At 39.5% G+C, this 26,299-nt stretch overlaps 1 protein-coding gene and 1 long non-coding RNA gene across 2 annotated transcripts; both read right to left on the bottom strand.

Annotated features, from left to right (window-relative positions):
- Positions 1-1,057: 1,057 nt before the first annotated feature.
- On the bottom strand, positions 1,058-17,473 carry LOC134452217 (uncharacterized). Its single transcript, XR_010035398.1, has 3 exons — positions 17,402-17,473; positions 14,271-14,421; positions 1,058-1,187 (listed from the first exon to the last, which is right to left on the bottom strand). It is a non-coding gene; the product is annotated as an uncharacterized LOC134452217 (long non-coding RNA).
- A 326-nt stretch (positions 17,474-17,799) lies between these two features.
- Positions 17,800-22,867, bottom strand: LOC134452216 (uncharacterized). The gene is made up of 5 exons (XM_063202583.1): positions 22,772-22,867; positions 21,912-22,495; positions 20,897-21,175; positions 19,910-20,380; positions 17,800-18,510 (listed from the first exon to the last, which is right to left on the bottom strand). Exons 2-5 carry the CDS (start codon positions 22,174-22,176, stop codon positions 18,365-18,367), a joined length of 1,161 nt encoding a protein of 386 aa, XP_063058653.1. The 5' UTR covers positions 22,177-22,495; positions 22,772-22,867; the 3' UTR covers positions 17,800-18,364.
- Between the last annotated feature and the right edge of the window lie 3,432 nt (positions 22,868-26,299).

Genomic DNA, 26,299 nt, shown 5'->3' with positions numbered 1-26,299 from the left:
AAATATAGCCTAAGTAGAAATAATTATGTTTTCGGTCGTGTTTGTCTGTCTGTCAGCAGGATTACTCAAATGTATAAACAGATGTTGATAAAACTTTATGGAGTAGGAAAGGAACAAGTGATCAAATTTTGGTGGTGATTCGAATCACGATCCGGATCCTGGAATTTTTCAAAAGATTCTTCAGCATTGCGGGATAGGGTAATTTTTCACATTCCAGCTCCTAACTCCACAAAAACAAGGCAGAAAGACTTGAAGAAAATAAGGTGTAACATAGTCAAATGTTCTATCAAACAACTTGCTTGGAGGAGGTCTGCACTCTCTGAGCGCATTTCTTGCTCATAGAAACATCTGAAAATCTGCACTACACTCATCACACCATTTTGAAAATTGCATTATGTTTTGTTTTTGCTCTTGTTTGGTGTCAGCTCAAAGTGTTCCATCTTATTGGGCATCATGAAAATGTGTTAGCATGAACTAAACTGTTAAATAGATGCAGAAAATGCATTGAAAGGTGGAAGTAAAACAATTGTGTGAATGTTTGAATATCTTAGTGCCAGGCTAGGGCTGTGTTTCCCAAAAACTCTATAATAGTTAGGCCTAAATAGTACTTCAATATGAGGTGACCCTCTCCTAGGCAATATATCAGAAATAGATCTAACATCATCACTAAAAGTTTATACATACACTATTAACTCTCACATGCAATTTGCACAAGCATTTTATTTATATGTGCGAGACAAAAATACTGTATGGGTCTATCATAGATTGTAATAGAACGAATCCTATGCAATTATTGTATGTATTAACTTTTAGTGTTGTGGTATATTATATTGCCTCATATTAACTAGCCTACTTCTACTTAAGAGTTTTTGGGAAAAGGAACCCAGATCATAAGAGCAATCACTGACATGCTACTATGGGCCTGGCCAGATTTATAGAAAATGTTTTCATCCACAACGTGTGTGAAATGTTTTGAGCTTTACCTAGCATCTCCTCTAGATAGATTTCCGTAGAGCCACATCTGTATCGCCCTTTGTCTTTCCCCTGGTCAAAGTTCTGCACCAGGAGATGAGCTGTGTTGTCCAGCTTCAGCTCAATGCTATTGCCCCTCAGTGGGCTCCAGCCCGACTCACTGTCCTCACAACGTACAGCCACATCACTGCCAGGGGCCACCAGGATTGTTTTACCTTTTAAGGAGAAAAATAGGAATAGTTCAGTGTACACAAAATTATCACACAATGCATGCATAGGGTACAACATAGGGTAATCCATCAATCTGATATTATATCATATCTTTGATCTCCTTGTGGGGGTAAGCACAAAAAAGTACATCTGTGGAGAAAATGTTCACTACACCTCATAAGCATTTAAAAACATTACCATTTGGACCTCTTGGATAGTCGGTCAAAACAATGGAATATGATCATATTAAGACAAACCTACTTGTCTATTTTGCCATATGCGAATATGAGAGGATAATTCTTACCATTTGAGGCCCCGGTCAGACGAATGAGCGCCAACACTACAAAGAGAAGGCTAACCATGGTCCCGAATCAGCAGCAGTATGACACATTAGAGAGTGCCTTTCTATCATGTCTGTGTCGACAGATTTCCTGTAAACAGAGGTGTGAAGTTTCTATCAGCTCTGAAGTTTCCATCAGCTTCATCAGCCCTCAAAGACCACCCTCCCCACCTCACCAATTAACCACATCCCTACTGTGTAGCAGATACACAGCACGTTGTTCACAGTTGACCCCAGGAACACACAGCCCGTGTCATAAATTATATGTTACCATAATGTCCAAGTCGTAATGTAGCCTATCACTAAAGGCCCTGTACGGCCATAGTGGTGTAGTACTATGGTTGCTACGTTTTTTCAGAGACTATTATAGCATTCCATTGGTGGAACGGCATGCGTGAGGAGGCTACGCACCTTTTAACATGGACATAATCATGGCATAGAGTGTGGTATAGTGTTGAGAGAGAGAGACTTCCATGCTGGCTTGTCACTCTTATTACATGGGCGATATGGGCAAAAAAAATTATCTCGATAAGTTTTAGAATTTTCACGATAACGATAAGTTGACGATAATTTCCAAAAAACACTTGCAAAAACCAGTAGGGCCTATTTCAGGAGGAGGGGGGGGGGGGTAATCAATGTGTTTGAATTTTACTGTATAGGAATTTGGCAGGGCAGGGTGAGTAAAGCAGATAATTTGTAGGCCTATGTAGCCTAAACTGCATGTTACCAAGAGGTCTGCATAAATGATGGCATGTCTACACTAGGCTACATCACAAAGCATGGCAGTATAACAAAGCTACACATTTATGCTGTCTATTATTTGTGCATGATTCCAGACAAATTTCAATTCTGCACTGGAGGTAGTAGTGCTGCATTTGTGTTGTAACTGGGGAGGGACAGAGAGTTGGGAGAAATGCTGTGCTGAAGAGCTTTTGAATTTAATAACTTGCATATGCTCTGGTCTGTAAAGTAACTTAATACTTCATCACTTGGCATGAAAACATATCCATGTAAATAAAAATAGTTTTATAATGTATTGCTTATGATTCTGTTAGATGACAATCATTTTTGACTGGAAACCATTGAGAGTAAATAGATCTATTTACTCTCAATGCTGGAAACAGTACATGGATAGGAAACTAGGGCAGCTGCAAATTGAATGTGTTGAATTTCACACATTGTAATTTAACTCACTGCACCAGTCTAACTTAACAGTACTTGTCCACCTAAGCAGTTATGCCATCTGTATGCAGGTGGGTGTTTGAGTAGTGAGTGAGTAACAGCCACTAATAGTTGTAGAGAACAACATTGCTTAGCCTAGTTCGCTAACTAGCATGCTAACTAGCGATTTCTCAGACCAGAGACAAAGCTATTTATCTTCCTAACTATTTGGCTTTCCATAATCACAGACGGTTGCTAAGTAAAGCACATAGTTTCAACGCCCTCAGCACCATGCAATGGCTGGTTTAGTGGTTGAATTCCTCATGTAAATTCACCATTTGGATAACGGCAACTCTCCTCCAGTGCCCAGCAGCAGAAATGCTGCCTGTGCACGACGTGACACGGACATTTCTCTCTCCTGTCTGGCAAAACGCTGCAGCCCGCCCCCCTCAGCGCTGTCTGCTCATTGGTTCACAGACTTTTTCCAGTTCACAACTACATTACTATTGGCTGAAAGGCTTGGCTGTCGTCATTGTCTGAATGAGTCCTGTCACAGCGCTTTTGTTGATTTTAGCGTCTTCATAAAAATATCTTGATAAATATTACAAAATTACTCATCGTCAAAACAACATTTACGATAACTTCGCAGACGGTATATATCGCCCACCCTGACCCCTTTTTGTTGTTCTGCAAGATCAACATCTTTTGTCAGCTCCAGAATATCAGTGATACATACACACACACGACACACACGACACACAAACACACACACACACACACACACACACACACACACACACACACACACACACACACACACACACACACACAGACACACACTGTATTATTAACCCTGTTGTGTAAATATTTGTTAATAGTTTAAAAAATAGTTTGGATAAGACAAATGCCCCATATAAAGAAACAGCGCAAGAAATCAAAATTTGTTTACACACTGAGACATTAGCTATTGGTTTACTTCATGTATTGGTGACAATATGCATAGCCCCATGGAATGAATGAAATGTATCAACTTTTGCACAAGATGCACTTTTACGTGTGGTGTGTTTTGACCAGAGCATGAGTAGTCCGTAGGCTAGTTTGGATGGAGACATGTCTTGGTTGCTGGGTATGACTTCAGTAAAATCAGTTAGCCCACCAGATGTCGCCAGTGTAATATACTTTTATCGGACATCTCTCCTCTCCAAGTTTACCAGTAAAAAGTACTGTTGAAAGGCTCTGGACATGGCTCAAACAGTTAGGGCATTGACTGCTGCACAGGAAATCTGGGTTCAATTCTGGCATAAATCCTCTGATAAAAGCATTAACCCCCCGATCATATATATATATATCTTTGTTAAATGTGTTAATTGTGTTTTTTATGACATGGTATGCAGCTAGCCTTTTACTTTTCAAACAGGATGTGTTGCAATGCTGATGCCACAGTACAAGCATGTAGACTTTCCACCCCCCACCTTAGTTACATGTACATTTACAGTAAACACGTGTTACTAAAGATACATTTACAACTTTCAGTCATAGAAGTTCCTGTATCCTACTTGTTTGATCAGCGGATGTCTCATGGGTAACAAACACAGTTAAAGAGAAAACATGTCACACCATTCTGTCTAACATTCTCATCAGTTGTTTTTAATTTCATAAACAAACACTGTGTCATCTGCTGGTTTTTGTTAACATTAATAATAACACAATGTCCCCTAAATAGGATGCCTAGAGATCAAAATAGGTCAAAATTTATTTCAAAACACATTTCCATTTTAGATACACTGTAGGCCTACTTTTAGACAACACCAGTATGCAAAGAAAAAAATAACTCAACTACAAAAATAATCTACATTATTTAATGAAATCAAAATTATTTTTGAAAAAGTATTTAGAGTGCTTAAACAGGGTAAATGCCGCAATGATATCAAAAGCACAAATCATTGTTTTATAGGCCTTACATACACATAATCACCAATTAAGCAACAGGCAACAAGAAAATGTTAAACATTGCTGTCAAATATGAATGATAAAATATGAAATAAAATACTATGTTGAAAACAGTGGCAATTTTTTAAACAACTTCAGTTACCGGTATGTAGACAGGACGTAATAATATATTTACCTCCGACAAGGAGGTAATGTTTTCGGTCGCGTTGGTTTGTCTGTTTGTTTGTCAGTCTGTCTGTATAACTCAAAAACTAATCAACAAATTTGGACGAAACTTTGTGGGTTTGTTGAATGACCCAAGGAACAAGTGATTAAATTCTGGTGGTGATCCAGATCAGGAACCGAAACCAGGACTTTTTAAAAGATTCTGTCAGCAGGATAACTCAAAAACGAATGAACTGATTTGGACGAAACTTTGTGGAGTTGTTAGTAATGACCGAAGGAACAAGTGATTAAATTCTGGTGGTGATCTGGATCACAAACTGGAACCTTTTCAAAAGAAAAGCCGCCTAGTGACCAGAAATGTTATTACAGGGACTCCACAAAAAGAAGTCACAAAGACTTAGGGTGCAACATAGTCAAATGTATCAAGCAGCTTCCTTGGCGGAGGTCTGCGCTCTCTGAGTGCTTCTAGTTCTACATAAAATACAGTATTATTAGGCTACAACATTATTTTTCAATCCAAAATGTAAGCATTTGATGACCCTTAATTTTGTCCACACGTGATGGAGGGAATTCAAGACCTAGAAAGTCACATGAACCGGAGATGTTTGATCATTCATTTTCAAACCACCATATATGACTGCGTCATCCTCCAAATCACCAGTTTCATCCTAATGAAAGTAAGATGACACAGACCAAGTTAGGAAATAACATAGTTCACATTTAAATGTTTTTGCACATAAAGTACATGAACTGTATGGTTGGACAATGACGAGAAACTTACGTTGAGAGGTTCAGTTAAAGCATTGCCTGTGTAGACAGAGTGAAAACAACAACAAAAAGACACAGAGGGCAGTGATGGGGTTTAGATATGACACTTGTGAACATCAATGTACAACGACCAACGAAACTGTCAATAGATGAGGTGTGCTATTCCCCTCTACATATGTGCTTGCATGCCCATGGTGACCCAGGTTCGAGTCCAACCCATTTTTTCAACCCTATGCAGTCTCTCTCTCCTGGTTATTTCCTTTCTCTTCCTCACTGCCCAGTCATAATACATCCCAAAAAGCCACAATACTTCTTTAAGAAATTGTTCATGAATGATTGAGTACGTAATAATTATGGCAACTCTTTTCAATAGCTTCAATCTGCTTTGCTCATTCACTTCAGGGTTATCTGTGTCCATGGTTGTGGTTGGTTTTCCTTCATGTTATTGTTGTGTGATGTTTTAACCGTATCCTTCAAAACCACATTGCATTGGTCCATGTGAAACTCAACTACAAGGGGGTGACCAACGTAGTTCTCTACTCAGACTGTTTGTGGCTTTTGCTGTACACTCCCCAGGGGTGGTCAGACTGGACCACAGTGTAGCAGTTGAACCACATGCATGCTATCTGCCCCCCCCCCTTTTTTTTGCTATGAAATACTATGGCCGATGTGAAACCCATCTATACAAGGTAAGTGACCAACGTAGTTCTCTACTCAGATTGTTTATGGCTTCGTGCTGTACACTCCACAGGTGTAGTCAGACTGGACCACAGTGTAGCAGTTGAACCGCATGCATGCTACTGGCCTTGTTTATTAGCATGCTTGCAATGCGGCAAGCAAGACTCTTGACACAGGGACGTAGCTACAGTAGGGGCGAGCAGGGCATTTGCCCCTGGGCCCAGGGCCCTCCCGTATTGATAGTGGGGGCCCTATTGTGACCTTGGCAGGCTGTATGAGGGGCCCTATCAGTGTTTTGCCCTGGGGCCCGGTGTGCAATTGTTCCGCCACTGTCTTGACATGATATGTATGTGTGTGTACTCTACAAAAAAAGGAAAAAAAAGAAAAAAAACCCTAACCCTAACTAACCCTTCTTCTGCATCTGTATTTCCTTTGCACTTTGTATCAGCTGGCTATGATTATGTCCTTGATTGTAAGTCGCTTTGGTTATAAAGCGTCTGCCAAATTCAATGTAATGTAATACAATTGTTATTCAACCGTTTATTATTCTTGTTTATCTTATTCTACAATGTACTCCAGCAGCTGAACAATTCGAGATAAAGAGCCCCTTCAAATGCCACAATGTCCTTCTCGGCCCGTAGTTTGTTGGGTTTTCTCAGTTTGTGGCTTATTCGAATTCTCTAGCCTAGTGCCACCAACAGGAAAACTGTAACTTTTGGACCATAGCTCCGCTTTTCAAAAACGTAGTATTCCTGGAATTCCTTGGGCCAAGACGAATCTAATGTATAGTTTTCCCGCCAATTTGAATTTTGTAAAATTAAGTAAAAATGGCTCCCCGCCCACAATTTTTGTCTGATTCTCCTGGGAATTCTATCAGGGCATCTTCAGACTAAGATCCCTGATATTTACAGAACGATTGATTGAACCGTCTTCAAACAGGAGCCAATCACATCTCGTTTCATATCTCGGCAACACCTACTCGTATCGCATCAAAAATGTATACACATTATCTTCCCTATAGCCAGAGGCTACACACCTATTTTTGTGAGAATCTGGCACTGGGGGGGCGCCACAATGAACTAAATTGTTTTTGGCCCATATAAAAACTGTTTACACTATATAGTCACTGAGCCAAGACCCTAAGAAAACTTTTGATGGCATTTTTTGTTATAAGTTTGCAACCATGCCAGAAGTTGTAAGCATGGACTAAGGTTTCAGAATCACACGGTTGCCTACATGGAACTTGACCTTTAAGGTTAAATTCAAGGTCAAAGGGAAGTGACCTCATATCTCGGCAACGCCTACTCGTATCACAATTAAACTTGGTACACATGATCTCCCCTATCCCTAAAGGGCACATATCAAACTAGCAACTAACCCTTATCAGGATCCTCAGGGGATTTCTTCTTGAAGTTCACCGCTGCGTATGTCACACTGTCTGAGCGAGACACGGCCCCTTCATCTCCAACATGTTCATCTCCTCTCTCCTCCTCAGTCATGGCCACATCTGACAATGGCAATATGAAACTGTCAGCTCAAACACACACCTTAACATTCACATTCACATTCACAATCACTCTCACTCTCACACTCATCACTTGCACACACACATCTACGCACATACGCATAGGTACACATGCAACACACATGCACAAACACATATCCATATAAATAAAATAAGTGTCATTTGCACATATGCACTCACAATCACACTTACACTCACAAATTCAACTCCTGTACCTGGTGTGTACACAGTGGAACGAACTTAGAGAAATAAAAATGAACACAAACCAAATTCTAAGAATAGTTTACAAAAAGAAATGCAAATAGTCAATGTTTGTGTATAAAGGAGTAGAAAAATTATAATCATATTTACTGTGTTGGCAGGGCTTGACATTATTTTTTTCACTCACAGGCCACTGTGGCTAGTGGTTTTCTGTGAGTCACTAGCCATTCAGCTATTCTACTCGCCACAAATTCGATTTTTTGTGTTTTGATGGTTTTGTTTTCTTTATCATTATACTGCGCATCTAACCTCAGCAGATAAGGCGCTAAAGCAAGAACATAAGTTCACACCTTTCTACATGGAAATCAATCAAACAAATACAAACAGAGTAACTGAACCTTTTCTTGAACTTAAATACAAAAGAATGATACATAACGGAATGTAAATAGAATATGGGCTATTTCGATATGTCATTCCAAGGAATTAGGTACCTGCCAAATTGGCTAGTGACACTGAAAATATTACCAGCCACAGTCACTTTCTACCAGCATTTTGGCCGGTTGGCAGGTGCCAATGTCAAGCCCTGTGTGTGATAAAGGCGAGCGAGCGAGAGAGAGAGAGGAATACCTTTCCTCCTGTTGTTGCAGAGGAGCAGCACAGCTGTCAGGATGACCAGTATTAGCACGACCAGGCCCAACACCATCATCAGACACGTATGAGCGTCCATCACTAAAGGACACACTTCATATCAGCATCATTATCATATTACTATCAAAATATATCTTCAACTAGAAATGCATTCAAAGGCCCTGCCGTGGCTCTAACAGTAGGGCACTCGTCTGCTACACAGCGGGCCCGGATTCGATTCTGGCCCGGTCCTTAGCCAACCCTTCCCCGTCTCTCCTTAATTTCCCCCCGGGATCAATAAAGTTACTCTACGTACTCTACTCTCTCTCCCCACTCACTTCCTGTCGCCATCTTGACTATCCTATCTCAAAAATAAAGCCTATAAAGCCCCAAAAAATATATATTTGAAAAAAACAAAAAAACAAATGCACTCAGAGATTGCATACCTCCACCAAGGAAGCTGCTTGATAGAGCATTTGACTATGTTACACCTTAAGTCTTCCTGCCTTATTTTCGTGGAGTTAGAAACTGGAATGTCAAAATTTGCCCTATCCTGCAACGGTGAAGAATGTATATATTTATTATTCATGATAATACAGTGAAGATGATAACAGAGAGCAAGTGGGGAGAGAAAGACGGGGAAGGACTGGCAAAGGACCCGGGCCCGAATCGAACCCAGGCAGCTTTCATTTAAAAAAAAAAGTTTCATCAAAATCCGTTCATAACTTTTAGAGTCATCCTGCTGACAGACAGACAGACAAACAAACAGAAAGACAAACAAACAGACAGACAAACTAACGCGACCAAAAACATAACCTCCTTAGCAGAGGTAACAACAAAATGAATATCATCCTCATCGTCGTCATCATCATCACCATGGCAGAACATGTTGCCATGTTGCCATGACAGAACATTTTCTTTGATTGCTATTATCGCTGTTGTGATTGTTGTTTCTTGAATTGCTGTTAGGGCTCAGATGTACCTGTACAGCTTTAGAAAACGAGACACTGCTGTGACTTCAGACAGTATGTGACATATGAGCAGATGTCACAGCTATGAATGCATTCTCAATGAACACAATTGCTTCCTTGAGGAAAATATTTAATCTTTGAAGGTTATGCCTATGTCAAAGCATATAAAAATAGTTTTACTCAGATACTATCGTTTTTACCCAAAGCATTTTGCCCCAAGAGACATGTTTGTGTACATTTTACAATTACAAAAGGGTATAGGAAACAACCAACAGCGTGATTTAAAAATAGCTGTGCATGTCTGTTAACCCATTAAAACACAGCGTTATAAATTTGCTGTTACCAGAATGGCAATGACCAAGTCGTAGTGCATTACTAAATGCCCTGTGTTGTGTCATAGTAGAGTATTACTATGGTAGGCTACTTGACTTTTCAATAACTATTACAGCGTGCCACTGGAGGTACGGCGTGCATTAAGACACGTAAAGAAAAAAAAGATTTTCATGGATTATTTTAAAACCCTACCAGCTGTTTGAGCTATTTTATTTCAGTGTCTATCGCCACAGTTGTCTGTTAAGTAGTAAATCAACAGATTGCTATTTAGTTTGATCTTTTTGTCAATTCACATATGAAATAAACAGACCGGCTAGATGAATGGGGCTATTTTATTTGTCTTCTTACAGAATTGTAACAGCAGCAAAAATTCAAATATCATGAATACTGTGTGTCATGTTTTACCTCATTACAATAAAAAATGAAAGCTAAATAAGACTATATTTATATATAGTTTATTATATATTCTATATAATAGAATGTTTGAATATGGTGTGCATATGAAATGTTGCATATGATGATGTGCTCTTCCGTCATGTCTTTGTTTCTTCTTTTTTTTAGGTAATTATACTCTTTGCGAGGTGGAATGCTAATTTATTTAAATTTTATATTTATAGTTTATATTGTGGTTCTATAAGCTATCTTTAAAATACTGTGGTATCTCTAAGAATTCTCTCCAATAATTTAACTATAAACCCTTGTATACCTACAGTACGTATTTAAATGTTAATTTGACTTCAGCTGAGCGCAGCAGAAGTTGTTTATCTCAGGTGTAAAAGCAAAGTCATTTTTGACTTGCCTAAAAGTTCAGTTTAACCACAGAGCCTGTATTGTCATGGTGTAACTATATTCTGTTTACTGTGTAATTAAGAAATTATCCTCATATTGGTCCTCGTTCTGTGGGATGTAGACTATTGCCAATAGAATAAGGGGCCTACTTGGAAAAGGGCTTACTCCAAACAGGAAATGATATTGAGTTTATGACAAAACAACATAAATTCGCAACTCACCTGCACTATGTGTGGTAGGCTCTGAAGTGGTGGTGTGATTGGACACGTTGACTTGAAAAGGCACTAGAGCTCGCAGTGTATTGTTATAGAACACTGCACAGGCCCATGAGGTATCTCCTGGTTTCATGTTGACAACTTGATGGCAAAAACTTGGTTGACTTTCCAGCCAACATCTTTCCTGGTGTCCATGGTAACGCCGATTGTTGTTGTAGGGGTGCAGTTTAACCCAGCACACCTGACCAAGTGTCTTCCAGTAAGATACTCTGCAGCACAATGTCACACTCTCTCCAATGAACACGTGTTGGGGGACCACAGTGGCTGAGAGGGCAGTAAATAAATTAGACATTAGTCAGGCTTCCATTCAACTTTTATCCAATATTGTGTATTTTCTGTCCCCAAATAAGTTATCATCACCTGGACAAATATATGCTGGACCTCTTGCACCAAATTACTATGAATGTTGTGTCACCACGAAACACTGTTGCAAGTAAGCTAATAACTGGAGTAAATTTGACTGCTAATTAGTGGCATTATCACAAAGATGCACCTATTTCTTTAACCCATTTTAGCCTGATGCTGCATATACGTTGCTTGACCTTTGGCGCCTGGAGCGACATATATGCTGAATTCAGGCTCTTGAGATTTTAGCTTTTTTTTATTAAAATTGTGGGCATGTTAGAGCTGAGTGAATAAATTCTCATGCAAGATGAGGGTCCTAGCTTTTAAATGAAACTTATTCATGTTTTTATAGGAGCTTTGGACGCTGAGATATGTATGTTTTTATAAGGTGAGGAGGGACAGTGAAATAACACTGCAGATTATTTGTGCTATGTTTGTGCCGGATTGTGCTGTAAACATTTTCATTTGTGCTATTAAGGCTTTTGAGTAATTTAAATAGCCTACTCAAATACTCAAAATACTAATACATTTTCAATACGCAGCAACCCCCCCTCCAAATTTCTCCAAAGTATTCTCAATCGAAGGGAATTTGTTTGTGCTCATTTGTGCTGTGAAAATTAACACTTCAATCACTTGTTTTGTAAAGTTACAGCCGTTTTATTTTATTATTATGCTATTATTATGCGATTATTTTATTAAAAGCACAAACAATTTTTTTTACAGCACAATCCGGCACAAACACAGCACAAACAATCTGCAGTGTTATTTTAGCATTTTGGGTCGGAAGGGGGCCAGTGTCACGCAGGTGGATGAGGGCACCTTTTCCCAAAAAGGACTTAGGCATTCAGCAGGCGTTTTTTTGCAGGTGCCTTAAGCTTAAATGGGTTAATATAAAAAATGTAGCATGTGTGCAATAATTACTATACATTTAGTCAGTTTTCACCCTGCAAAAATATTTAGAAATGACAATGATCAGGTTGTACAATGGCTGCAAGACATTACAGAACACATCTCTTCAGTGACTCACCATTGACAACTATAAGCTCATATGATGTCCTTTTTACGGTCCCCCAACATCTCATGTCACACTGAAACATGCCTGCATCTCCCCACTTCACAGAGGCTATGTGATGGGAGAAGTTATTATGTTGTCCTCCATCCACTGCCCCTGACACAGGTGGACTGCCTGAACCACCATGAGAAATCCCAGACCAGCTGCCATTACACAGGCGAGCCGCTCTGTACTTACAGAAGAGATGGGCACTCTGGCCCTCTGCTCTATGCAGCAGGGTTGTATCAGCTTTTGATTCTGGATAAAGACAAAGACACGACTCAGAAAAAGAAGCAGCAGGAGACATAGAACAACTAACAGTCATCTGACACATTTCATTTGTCAGCCTACTTTATCGTACTCAGCCTGTTGGTCTATCAAAAGCATACGGATATTACATGGCTATTCACACTACACAAATCATATTTTGGGCAAGTTCTATTATTAGAAACATTTACTCAGAGAGTGCAGACCCCCGCCAAGCTGTTTGATAGAACATTTGACTATGTTACACCCTTTTTTCAAGTGTTTTTCAAGAGTTAGAAACTCAAATGTCAAAATCAACCCTATCCTGCAATGGTGAAGAATCTTTTTTAAAAGTCCTGGTTCCGGATCGTGACCCGGATCACTATAAAAACTTAAAGGGACAGTTTGGTCAATTTCAACATGCAGTTGTATTGCTGACGCTACCCATGACTTGTCAGTACATGACGATGCCACATTTTTCGGCTCAGCCCTTTCCGAGATATGAGCAATTCTAATGGGGGCAGTGTTTGTTTACATTTTTAAAAAATGAAACATAGGCCAACTCCAAATATTTTCCCAAAAGGTACTGCTGTTTGCTAGTTGTCTGCTGATGTTTTATAAACTTTTGGATGTTTTTGGGAATAAATAAAAATGTTTTTTTGAAATTTAAACAAAGAGCTGCCCCCATTACAATGACCAGGATCTCAAAAACGACTGAAGAATAAGAAAAAAAAATCTCAGGCACTGACAAGTCCAGGGTAGTGTGAGCATTACAACTGCATGTTGAAAATGACCAAACTGTCCCTTTAAACACTTGTTCCTTTGGTCATTTCCAACAACTCCACAAAGTTTCATCCAAATCTGTTAATAGCTTTTTGAGTTATCCTGCGGACCATCAGACAGACAAACAGACAAACAGACAGACAGACAAACCAACGCGACCGAAAACATAACCTCCTTGGTGGAGGTAACTAAAAGAAAATGGAGATAATTCATCAATGCTTCACACTCATCAGACCATGTTGAATATTGCATGTTTTATTTTTGCTCTTGCTTGTTGTCAACACAAAATTCTGATTGTGTGAATGTTTGAACAGCTTAATACCTAGATCATGTAAGCATATTTATAGAACATGAACCTCAAATGTTCACATCCTGAACGTGTGTTACATGTGTTGAGCTTTACCTGGCATCTCGTCTAGAACGACTTCCTTGGAGCCACATCTGAGTCCCTGGTCTTGCTGTTTCTGGAAGTTCTGTACCAGGAGATGGGCTGTTTTGCCCAGCTTCAGCTCAACACTATTGTTACTCAGTGGGCTCCAGCCCGACTCACTGTCCTCACAGCTTGCAGACACATCACTGCCAGGGGCCACCCGGATTCGTTTGCCGCCTTCACCTTTAGAACACAATCCAGGGAATGTGTGGTGTCACAATCTATGTGATGTTTCATTACTTTTAACTTTGCAGGGATAAACACAAATAGGGACAGCTTAGAAGAAAATGTTCTCTACGCCTCATCAGCAGACAAGATTCTTTTTTTAGACCTGTCGAATGGTCAAGCGAAGCAATGGAAATTATGACTATATTCCACTCTAAGCCCACTGATATACTGGGTCGTGACAGCTATTTTGCACTATGTGAGTGTATGAGAAATAATTCTTACCATTTGAGGCCCCGGTCAAGGCCCAGAGGAGCACCAACGCTAGACAGAAAAGGTTAATCATGGTCCCGTATCAGAAGCATTCTGACACATCAGATAGCTCCTCTCTAATCATGACTGCACTGCAGACAGTGACACAGATGTGGCTGATTTCCTGTAAACAGAAGTAGCACATTTCCATCAGTGAGGAAGGGTCTTCACAGACCGCCCTCCCCACCTCACCAATAAACCACATCAATACTGGGTAGCAGACAGACAGCACGTTCACAGTTAAACACCTTTTTACATGGACATAATAATCATGGCATAGAGTGTGGCAAATATTTAGCATAACAGGTGTTGGGAGGCAAATATCCAGATTGACTGAAGATTTCTCTTTTACACAAACCCCTTTTTGATGCCATGCGCTGCATTTTTATGCCAATTCCAGAATCTTAGGATCTCTAAAACAGTGATACAAATAAGAACACGCACACACGCACGCACGCACGCACACACACACACACACACACACACACACACACTCCAGAGGTGTTATGGTTCCATTCCGAAGACAGCATGGATGTCAATCAGAGAATGGGGAAGGGTGTAAAGACAATGACTTGTATTGCTTGAGCACATCTGACAACTTTGGCAATGGACTACGTACATGTCAAATGTTGCATTCACAACACCCAATAAATGGCCATGGGCAATCGTAAACCACACGTCCCCTATGAGAAATTGAGTAGGTGGTCCCCAGCAGGGCCGTCGTTAGCCCTATTTTAGGGGGGCTTTACCCCCCCTTACATTAGTATTAGCCCCCCTTTAACGATTTTGCAAAAAAAAAAAAATGTTTTAATTTTTTTTTTTTTACATTTTTCCAAAAGCAAATGCTGTAAAGCACTGAATACGAACCACCAAGAAGGCAAGTTAATCTGAATACAAGTTCTTGTTTGCTTATTTATTGTTTAATGCCACTTATATCCTACTGCACAGCAATAAAAGCAGGGTGCACACAACAATATGTTATGTGGGGGGGGAAACATAATACTCATAACATAACATAATAACATTCATCAGTTGAAATATTTTGAAATGTTTTGTTTAGCTTACATATAAGGAGTGTTCATTAAAATGTGAATTAAAAAAAAAAAAATCCACTGCAACTAGTGTTTAAAAATCGGTATGGTCGGTATTGTTCAAGAAGACGCTTTTGCACACCTCTGTAGGTGGGCAGGTGTGTAGGATATTATCCCAGTGGGGTTGTCATTCAAGTGTAAAGAAATTCTGCACACTGTCCATTCCACCAACAAACTTTAATACAACATGAGGAAGGTCGGATGACCGAAACAATGTATCAAAGTTTGTTGGTGGAATGGACAGTGTGCAGGATTTCTTTGCTTTTAAAATAATGAATTCATAGACAAAACCTAAGCAATCAAAGCAGCAAACCCCCCTGTCTCTCAAACCTAGTGACGGGCCTGGTCCCCAGACCATATGAATAAATATGGGAGAATAGCCAGACAGCATCAACACTTTGCCACCTATTCATCTTTATGGTCAAGGTGTTTGTGCATACTTTTCTTCCATGAAATAGTATGTGTAATAAGCTAATGATGTGTAATCACATTTATAAATTTTTGCACAAGATGCACTTTTACTTGTGGTGTGTTTTGACCAGAGTATGGCTAGTCAGTAGACTAGTTTGGATAGAGACATGTCTTGGTTGCTGGGTAGGACTGCAGTAAATCCAGTTAGCCCACCAGATGTCGCCAGTGGAATATACTTTTATCAGACATCTCTCCTCTTGTGAGTAAACCATTGGGTAAAGTATTGTTGAAAGGCTACTTACAGTTTTTCTCGATTGGTTTGGCTCATTTCTTGAAACTGAGATGACATTCCTATAACCATTGGGTCATTTGGCCAAACATTCTTACACTTCTGCACAACAGTTCAGATAACTAGCAAAATGTCATATACCTCCCAAAACACCTCATTCTTGCATCAGCACTAAACCGTCTCACATATAAATAGTCAGTACCATCAAAATGGCATAGATCCTTCTCAATTGCTTTGGCTCATTTGCATTGATTTAGTCCTTCTGTCAAAATAAACTGGATGGTTCAGCATAACTACATGGATCCTCATCACTCGCTCATATCACCCCAAAAACAGTTTACCCATGTGTCAAAACTAAATTTCTTCCCCACATATATCATCAGTACCCCCAAAATACATTGTTCCTTTGCCATTGTGTAAGCACTGCCAGTCAAAATGGTTAGGTGTGTAAAGTAAGTCAGGGTTGTTTTGTAATTACAAAATGTGTATACTCCTTAAAGGCGCACCGTGTAATATTTTAGTAGTTTATTTCCAGAATTCATGTTGCCCATTCAAAAACCTTTTTCATGAATTCTTACCACCACCATCACATTTTAAGTAGGCCTATTCATTATGAATCTTCTTCATGGTCCCCCGTTTTGAATTTCCATAAATAGACATTTTTAGATACTTACTTTACTTTGGTCATACTGGTAAATATTAGTTCATTAATTAGTAAATAATCATGAAAATATCAAATTTGGCAGTAGACAGCACAGTTTCGCTCAACAGCATAGTTGCAATAGCTAAAGATTATTTGGTTTATTTACAAAATGTTAGTTTTAAAGGCACCATATGAGTATGAGGAGTTGTATTGTCAACAGTAAGAACTATCATTCCCTAAACGTCCAAGTGATCTGTGATGCAACTCTGAAAGTGATCGACCTTGTGGCGAAGTGACCGGGGAGCACTCATGACTCCTTAGACGGTCTATGACACATGTTGTCCAAGTCCGGGACTGGCGTAAAATTCAATGAAGGAGTGTTGGAGTAATTGTACATAAGTTATTATACTTTGACTTGTTCTTGGCCCAGGCTTTAAGTCAGGACATACGTATATGTGTACGTATATTGTGAATGTGTCTTTGTCTCTCTGTGCCCGCAGGATGTTCTTCCTGCAAACAGTAGCAAACGCTCCCTGATTAAGGAGGAGAGAGACAAGGACACATTCAGATGCCAGATGGATGGCTACTAGGTATGGAATGATATCAGATGTTTTATGTACTTTATGTGTTGTTATTTACAGCATTGTCATAATAGACCTTCATGTCATACCGGTAGGCTATAGGTGATAGTGGCTACCCCCTGAAGCCGTGGCTCATGACACCAATTCTGCATCCGGCTTCTGTGGCAGACGAGCGTTACACCAGGGCACAATGCGTTACACCAGGGCACAACGCATCGGTGTGGTTAAATCACGATTTCGCTGCATAGACCGCTCCGGAGGAGGGGTGCAATACTGCCCTGGAAAGGCATGCAAAATTAGATAGATAGATAGATAGATAGATAGATAGATAGATAGATAGATAGATAGATAGATAGATAGATAGATAGATAGATAGATAGATAGATAGATAGATAGATAGATAGATAGATAGATAGATAGACAGACTTTTATTGTCCCCAAGGGGAAATGTGTTCTCACCACCGTCTTGTCACAGCCTACAGCAGGCATACATAAGGCATTCATAACAGACATCAAAACACCAAACACAGTTGACATACTAGACATTGATGACAGTCTGATAAATACCCTCAGACATTTACAGACAGCACAGAACACAACATGATGACAGACACTACACTCCAGGAGGGTCAAATGCAGGGGGTCACTATGGGATGTTGTTTAGTGCAGTGATGGCATATGGTACAAAGCTTTTGTTGAAGCGTGCTCGCCTCCATCTGATGGATCTATACCTGCGGCCAGATGGGAGCAGTGTGAAGTGTGTGTCTGAATTATAGCATGTGCATTCATATTCCACAATGTCTGCTTGGCATATCTTGTTCCCCTACCCAATATGACTCCCAATGATGACCATTAAGAAGAGGAAGAGGAAGAGGAAAAGGACGGCCTTAATCACCAGTCAGGAATGCAAGTGAGGCAAGATCTCATCCAATAATGATTTATATAATGTGCATAACAATTTAAAATCTTTGTAAATTATATCAGTAAACCTGCATTTTGGCATATAATAAATTAATTAAACAATCAATATGTGCATTATTGATTTTTTTATTTTAACATTCTCTTTTTTCCAGATCAGTTTTTGCCTTGGCAATTTCTATTTTCTGTTTCTCCACCTCTAAAAGCTGCTCCTGAACTGTGCGAAGTGCAGAGAGTTCGTGCTGGATTTTGACCAGCAGTGACATCATCTCTCCAGTATCTGTAAAAGAATCAAGGACATTATTAAACATGACGGGTAGGGCTATATCTGGGTGATAACTGTGTTGTACTGTGTTAAACTCTGCAATGACAGCAGTACTGCAGGAGGCATAATGCCTATTGCCATAGAGTTTAGTTCAGTTTAGTTATAGACAGACTTAATAGTGTATGCTAATGTTTTGTCTCGTGTTTTAACAGAGCAAGACAGTGAAGGGGCAGCCCAGTCTCATGCCATTTTGTAGTATGGTTACGAAATTGATCTATAACATTCGTGAAACCCGTTTTTCGTGACTGGGCTATGAACCCACAACCTATGTATTTTAATGGGATGTCTGATTCGTGATAGCTTTGTTTAATATCTTCTGCCTATTGTTTTGTAATCAGCAATGTGATAGTAGTTCACTCATTGACCACCAAAAATAGGCACAGCTTTGGTAAGGGTGTTAAGAATCAGAAAGCCCATTAAAATACAGAGGTTGTGAATTCGTAGTCCAGTCACAAAAAAACGGGCCTTTGTGAGCATTGCTTATGGATTATCAAGGAGTTACAACACTTTATTATCAAGTCATTTGTTAATGTCCAGAAACATCCATGAGGGGCAGTCACATGAGCCTCAACTTACTGTTTGCCATGTTACCAGTCATCACACACGAACCATCACAAAAGGATTAATTAAGATTTCACTGATGCTAAAGCAAGAGTTTACAAACCATTACCATACATGCCTAATAGTACTTGTTAATTGTTAGGTGGTAGGAGACAACAAAGAGATAATGTTTTTTCTTTCAGAAATAAAGGAGGGTTATCTGACATTTTAATGATGGTTTACTAATGATTAGCAGAAAGTTCAATCACCATAAACAAATCATTAATTAACAGTATGTAATAATTACCAAGAAATACATAATGACTAACTTGTGATTCACTAAGGGTTAACTAATGTTAAACTAAGGCTTGACTCAGGCTTAACTTAACTTAGCGAACAGTTACATCAGCACACACAAACCATTTACTAACGGTAGTAGTTAATGATTAAGAAATGAGAAATAATACTTACATAATGACTAACTCGTGATTCACTAAGGGTTAACTAATGTTAAAATAAGGCTTAACTAAGGCTTAACTTATGCTTAAAAATGGGTACTTATTATAAAGTGTTACCCACAAAGGTAGTAGATGAATTTCATGACCGTATACGAAATGGCATGAGACACAGTTGGAAGGGGGGTGCTTACTAGCTGGTATCTGTCAATGTGTGTGTGTGGAGGAGACGTGTTGTAAGACAACGTGAAGAAACAACGATTCACACTTTTATACATTGTAACAACTCATCAGTATTCACGTAGCAAGTAAGTAACATCACTCAGAGGCATGTTGCTAGGATAGCTGAGTTAGCATACCTTGGTTGTTTGTTGTTACTCCTGTGTCCACTCCTTCCACCTCTCCTGTCATGGACTTCTCCCCAATTATTGAACGAATTTTCTCTTCAAGGGCATCAAGGTGGATGCTACAAACCCCACCCCTCTTCACCACTGTTGTGACCGTTGGCCTGGCAATGGTTTGTGTGGTAGGCTCTGGAGTGGTGGTGTGTTTGGACACGTTGACTTGAACAGGCACTAGAGCTCGCAGTGTATTGTCATGGAAAACTGCACAGGCCCAGGAGGTATCTCCTGGTTTCATGTCGCTAACTTGATGGCAAAAACTTGGTTGACTTTCCAGCCAACATCTTTCCTGGTGTCCATGGTAATGCTGACTGTTGTTGTTGGAGTCCAGTTTAACCCAGCACACCTGACCAGGTGTCTTCCAGTGAGATACCGTGCAGCACATTGTCACATTCCCTCCAATGGACACGCGCTGGGGATCCACAGTGGCTGAGAAGAAGGCAAATGAATAAGATTTTTAACACAGTTTCCATCCAATTTGAGTTATGTCTATTCTGATAATGCAGGCTCACCAGGAGAAACTTCAAGATCTTAAATAACCATCGTTGGGCCATGACCTTAAACCATTACTACGACGACAAACTGCTGCCGCCAATAATAATTAGACCAAAGTAGTCATATCTCCACAAAGACTGCCCACAGTGGCATAAACGTAAAAATGTATCTAACTCTTAACAGACATTTTATTCTTCCATCTTCTAACCATCTATTTTTTTTCTAATTTCTTTCTCTTTACATTTGCCATGTTTAAACCAAATATGCAATTTAATTGCAATTCAGTTTTATCATTAATTTAATTCTGTAAAATAGATTGATGGCCAGCGTGGGTAGTACTCGGTTAGAGACTCTGATTCTACAGCTTAAACTGTTCTAACTCTTCAAATCCCAAAACGACATGCTGTAGGCCTATATTGAAGTCATCAGCACATTTCTCCAAAAACTCACCATGAACAACTATGAGCTCATAAAAAGATATACTGTGCAACCATGTACATTTTATGTCACACTTAAACGTTCCTGCGTCTTCTGACTTCACAGAGGCAATCTGCAAGGAAAAGTCATTGTCTTCTCCTTTAGTCTTCGTTCGTTCTGGCACAAAACCCAAGGGACCATGTACCGTTCTACTCCAAACTCCTCCACAAGGATCACGCATCAGGACTTTACAGAAGAGATGGGAACTCTGGCCCAATGTTCTGTATAAGAGGGTTGTACTTGATGCCGATCCTGAACAAAAGAGAAAAGACAAAAAAGACAGGTGGATAAGGGAAAACATGAACACAATATACTGTACATGCATTTCATGTGACAAGCAATAAACAAGTGATAAAATAAACAAGGTCAATATGAGAAAAAGAATAAGTTCTGTCATTCATATTAATATTCTGTAATTAAACATTTGTATAGGCTATTGATGCAAAATAATGTATAACTAAAGAAACAAAATAAGCACATAAGATGAGGTAAAAATGTTGCATAATGATACATTTTACATATGATTCTTCTATGTTTCTTATTTGATAGATGTTTTAAAACAACAAATAATTGCCATGCAGAATGCCAGTATACTTTCAGTGCATTTATATTCCAGATAATAGCAGTTTTTAAAATAATATATCCACAAAATGAATACCCACACAATTATAGGCTTAGAGTGCATTGTATCATACATAGCCTATGTTTAATACTAAGGTAGATAATGGTAGTAATTGCAGACGTTTGTTGTAGAACAGCCGAACACTCAACTGCTATTCTTGTTTTCTATTTAGTGGGAAAGCATGACACATAGACATTTTCAACATCTTCAATGTTCCCAATGGATTTTTTGGAGTTTTGGAGTTGAGCACACTTCATTGCAAACATCATGATGAGCCGGTTTAGGGCGTTCATGATAGGAAATGTTTTTATCTTGTGCTCAACATTGGATGCATCCCTATTGTGAGAGTTGAATGGGGCTTTTTACCCGACTGCTCCAGAGTGACTTCTTTAACGGTCTTCCCCGTGCTACATCTGTAGACTCCTTTGTCTTTCTCCTGGTCAAAGTTCTGCACCAGGAGATGAGCTGTGTTTCCCAGCTTCAGCTCAATGCTATTGCCCCTGAGTGGGCTCCAGCCCGACTCACTGTCCTCACAACGTACAGCCACATCACCACCAGGGACCATGTGAATTATTCTGTCGCCTGGAGAAGAATCAGTGTAGTTCAGTGGACACAAAACACCTATTGGCATTATAGGTAGGCTACTTATAAGCGTTCCAGAAACATGATGTCAGATATCTCTATTTGATCATTTATTTTTGTTGTCTGTCTTTGTGGGGAAAAAATACTAATAACGACAACTTTGGATAAAACAGTCACCACATCTCATCAGCAGACAAAAAACTTACCATGCTTGGACCTCTCGGATTGTCAGATTGTCAGAACAACGGAAATGATGACTATTCCAGTCTTGGTCCACTGAGTTTGTGAGTACTTTGTAGTATGCAAGTATGTGAGAAATCAATTCTTACCATTTAAGGCCCCAGTCAAGGTCCAGAGGAGCACCAACGCTATACAAAAAAGGTTGATCATGGTCCCGTATCAGAGGCATTCTGACATATCAGATAGCGCCTCGCTAATCATGACTGCAGTGACACAGATGTGGCTGATTTCCAGTAAACAGAAGTGTGACGTTTCGTAGGGTCTTCACAGACCACCCTCCCCACCTCACCAATAAACCACATCCCTACTGGGTAGCAGACACACAGCACGTTCACAGTTAAGCACCTTTCTACATGAACATAATACGTAATCATGGCATAGAGTGTAGCAAATATTTAGCATACCAGGTGTTGAGAGGCAGATATCCAGGTTGACTGAAGATTTCTCTATTTCATACAGCCCGTTTTGATGCCATGTGCTGCGTCTTCTGCCACCTCTAGAATCTCTGAAAGAGTGATACAAACTACAAACGTGTGCACACACACACACACACACACACACACACACACACACACACACACACACACACACACACACACACACACACACACACACACACACACACACACACACACACACACACACACACACACACACACACTGTATTATTAACTAGCCTACATATGTTGTGTAAATATTTGTTTATAGTTAATAGTTTACAACAGGCCTTTTGGATAAGACAAATGCTCCATGGAAAGAAATAACGTAAGGAATCAAAATGTGCATACACACCAAGACATTATTTATTTATTTACTTTATATATTGTATGTATGCAATGCTTCCAACATGCATGAGTTTTGAAATGAGTGTTGTCAATTGCAAACAGCAGACTAAATGGGCGAGAAAACTAAAGATCACTAGGCCTATTTTCTAGTTTTTTTCTTCTACGCGCTTGCTGCTGGTGCAGCGTCAACAGTGAGCCATATTGGTTCCAGGGGTGCTGTGGTTCTGTTACGAAGACAAAATGGATGTCAGTACCAAAGCGCTTGAGGTAGGGAGCAGGGGCGTCAGCTGACCTAATGGTATACCGGGGCACAGTAGGGCACAGAGAGAGCAGTTATTTATTTTAAAAAGCTTGTTTTGTCTTAAGTTATTATGTTGTTGCAAGTATAGTGCATGTGTGCTATTTTGTGCGCAATCTGTAGATTACTCCTTATGCTTAACTTGAGCTAAATTCCAAGGTAACAAGGTTGTTGTTGTTGTTTTTTTTTAACTCATACCGGGGCACAGCAAATCAATACCCTGGCACAAGGCCCTGTAAAATATGTCTGGCGACGCCCCTGGTAGGAAGCCAATCAGAGAGTGGGGAAGGGTGGAAAGACAATAAGCTCGATCGTGATGGCGCAGTGCTGCTTTGGCTGAGCATTTAGCATTTAGAATTTTCTAACCAGAATGCATCATAATGTTGCATTGCGCATGTGTTCTGCTCGGTTGGCGCAACACTGATTCACCACGAACGAGCCCGTTGACTTGTAGTTTGTTTGAACGCATCTGACAACATTGGCAATGGACTATGTACGTAGATCTACATGTCAAATGATCCATTCACTACACCCAAATAAATGGCCATGGGCAATTGCAAACCACACCTAGCCTGATTATCATCGACGTTCAAGTGTTGCGTCACTAGGAGGGCACAGCCTGGCTAAACCACACCTCCCATGACAAATTGAGTAAGTGGTGGTCCCCAGACCATATACATAAATATAGCCAGACAGCATCAACACTTTGCCATCTATTAATCTTTGTAGTGGAGGTGCTTGTGGGGGTCTTACTTTTCTTTGATGAGATAGTGTATGTGTAATAAGCTGATGATGTGTAATTACCTTTATCAACTTTTGCACAAGATGCACTTTTACGTGTGGTGTGTTTTGACCAGACCATGGGTAGTCAGTAGACTAGTTTGGATAGAGACATGTCTTGGTTGTTGGGTAGGACTGCAGTAAAACCAGTTAGCCCACCAGATGTCGCCAGTGTAATATACTTTTATCTGACATCTCTCCGTGTGTAAGTTAACCACTAAAAAGTACTGTTGAAAGGCTTGACTGTTGCTCCGGGTACAGTTGTACCTGGGTTGGATTCCAGCATAAAACCCCAAATAAAAGCATAAAACATCCCACAAAATATACATGTATAAAATCACTGTCAACCAACAAAATAAAATGATTAAAAAACAGTAGGAAGCAAGTTAAAAGAGATTAATTAACCCAACCTCTTTTTTCCTATTTAGTTTTTGCCATTTCCATTGCATCTGTTTGAATTTGGAACTTAAATAAACCAATGAATCATGCACTGTTTATTAATATTGTGTTTTTATTACATTATTGTTACCTAAAGAAAATTCAACTACCTTGTTCCTTTTCAAGCAGGATGTGCTGCAATGCTGATGCCGTACAAGCAGACTTTCCACCTCCCCTCTTCTTAGTTACAGTAAACATATATGTGGTAACTAAAGATACATATAAGCCTTTCAGCCATAGAGCTTACATCTGTGCTTAGGTGCTTCATGAGCGGACGTGTTATCATGGGTAACAAACAATGTGAAAGAGGAAGGATGTCACACATCATTCTGTCTACCACTCATCAATTGCTTTTCATCTCATAAACACACAGTGTCATTCAGCTGCTGTTTAACATCAACATTTATAATGGCACATTGTCCCCTAAATAGGATGCCTCGAGATTGGTCAAAATTGATTTTAAAACACATTTCCATTTCAGATACACAGTACTTTTAGACAACAGCAGTATTCAGAGGAAAAATAACTCAAGTACAAAAATAATCTGCATTATTTCATGAAATCAAAATGAATGGGCAAGAGCTTAAACAGACAGCTTAAATATGAGTGCATAAACAGTGTAAATGCAACATTGATAGCCTAAAAATGCACGTTGAACATGTAAATGTACATGGTTGGCAAAGATAAATTACAAAAAATACAAATAAAAATACCATGTTGTAAACAATAAGTGCTTGTAGAGAGTTACTTGTGCACAATCCCTGGTGCTGAACAAAAAGATTACGTATTTTTTGAAAAAAGGTTCGCACACTCCTTTGGATTTTTTCCTCTTTAAGTTATTTTTCTTCTTTGTATTCATTTTTGAACCATACGTATGTGGACAAGTCATGCTATATTTCTACATAAAATATATTATTAGGCTACAATATACAGGTAGTATTATTTTTCCATCCAAAATATAAGCATGTGATGATGAGCCTTAATTTTGTCCACAGCACATGTTAATAAGATCTAGGAAGTCAGATGATCTGGAGATGTCTGATAACTCATTTTCAAACCAGCGTATATGACCGTGTCATCCTCCAAATCCTCAGTTTCACCCTAATGAAAATAAGACGACATTGCATCATTTAGGAAATAGAAAACAATAGTTCACGTTAAAATGTTTTTGTACATACAGTAGGCTACATGAACTGTGTACAGTACTTGAACAATGGTGAGAAACTTACCATGAGAGGTTTGGTAGATGCATTGCCTGTGTAGACATACAGAATACACGGGACACAGAAAAGATAGAAGGGTTTAGATATGATGCTTGTGAATGTATAACGACCAACAAAACTGCTAATAAATGGGGTGTGCTAAGACCCCAATACAGTATGTGCTTGCATGCCATGGGGAGTCAGGTTTGAGTCCAACCTGGGTCATTTAATGAATCATTGAGTATGTACATGGCCGTGACTACCATTGAGGACACAGGGGTCATGTCCTCTGTATTTTTTTCCAGTAATGAGTAATTTGTCTATTGATGAAAATCGATATATGGTCAACAATGATAAATTCAGTCCATATACGCCACCCCCATTTATCCTCAGGGCAGTGATGAATGAAAACAAACTTCAAAGACTCAA

Source organism: Engraulis encrasicolus, chromosome 7, assembly GCF_034702125.1.
Source record: "Engraulis encrasicolus isolate BLACKSEA-1 chromosome 7, IST_EnEncr_1.0, whole genome shotgun sequence".
Classification (NCBI taxonomy): domain Eukaryota; kingdom Metazoa; phylum Chordata; class Actinopteri; order Clupeiformes; family Engraulidae; genus Engraulis; species Engraulis encrasicolus.
Note: the sequence above shows the minus strand (reverse complement) of the source record. Positions and strands in the feature narration are given on the sequence as shown.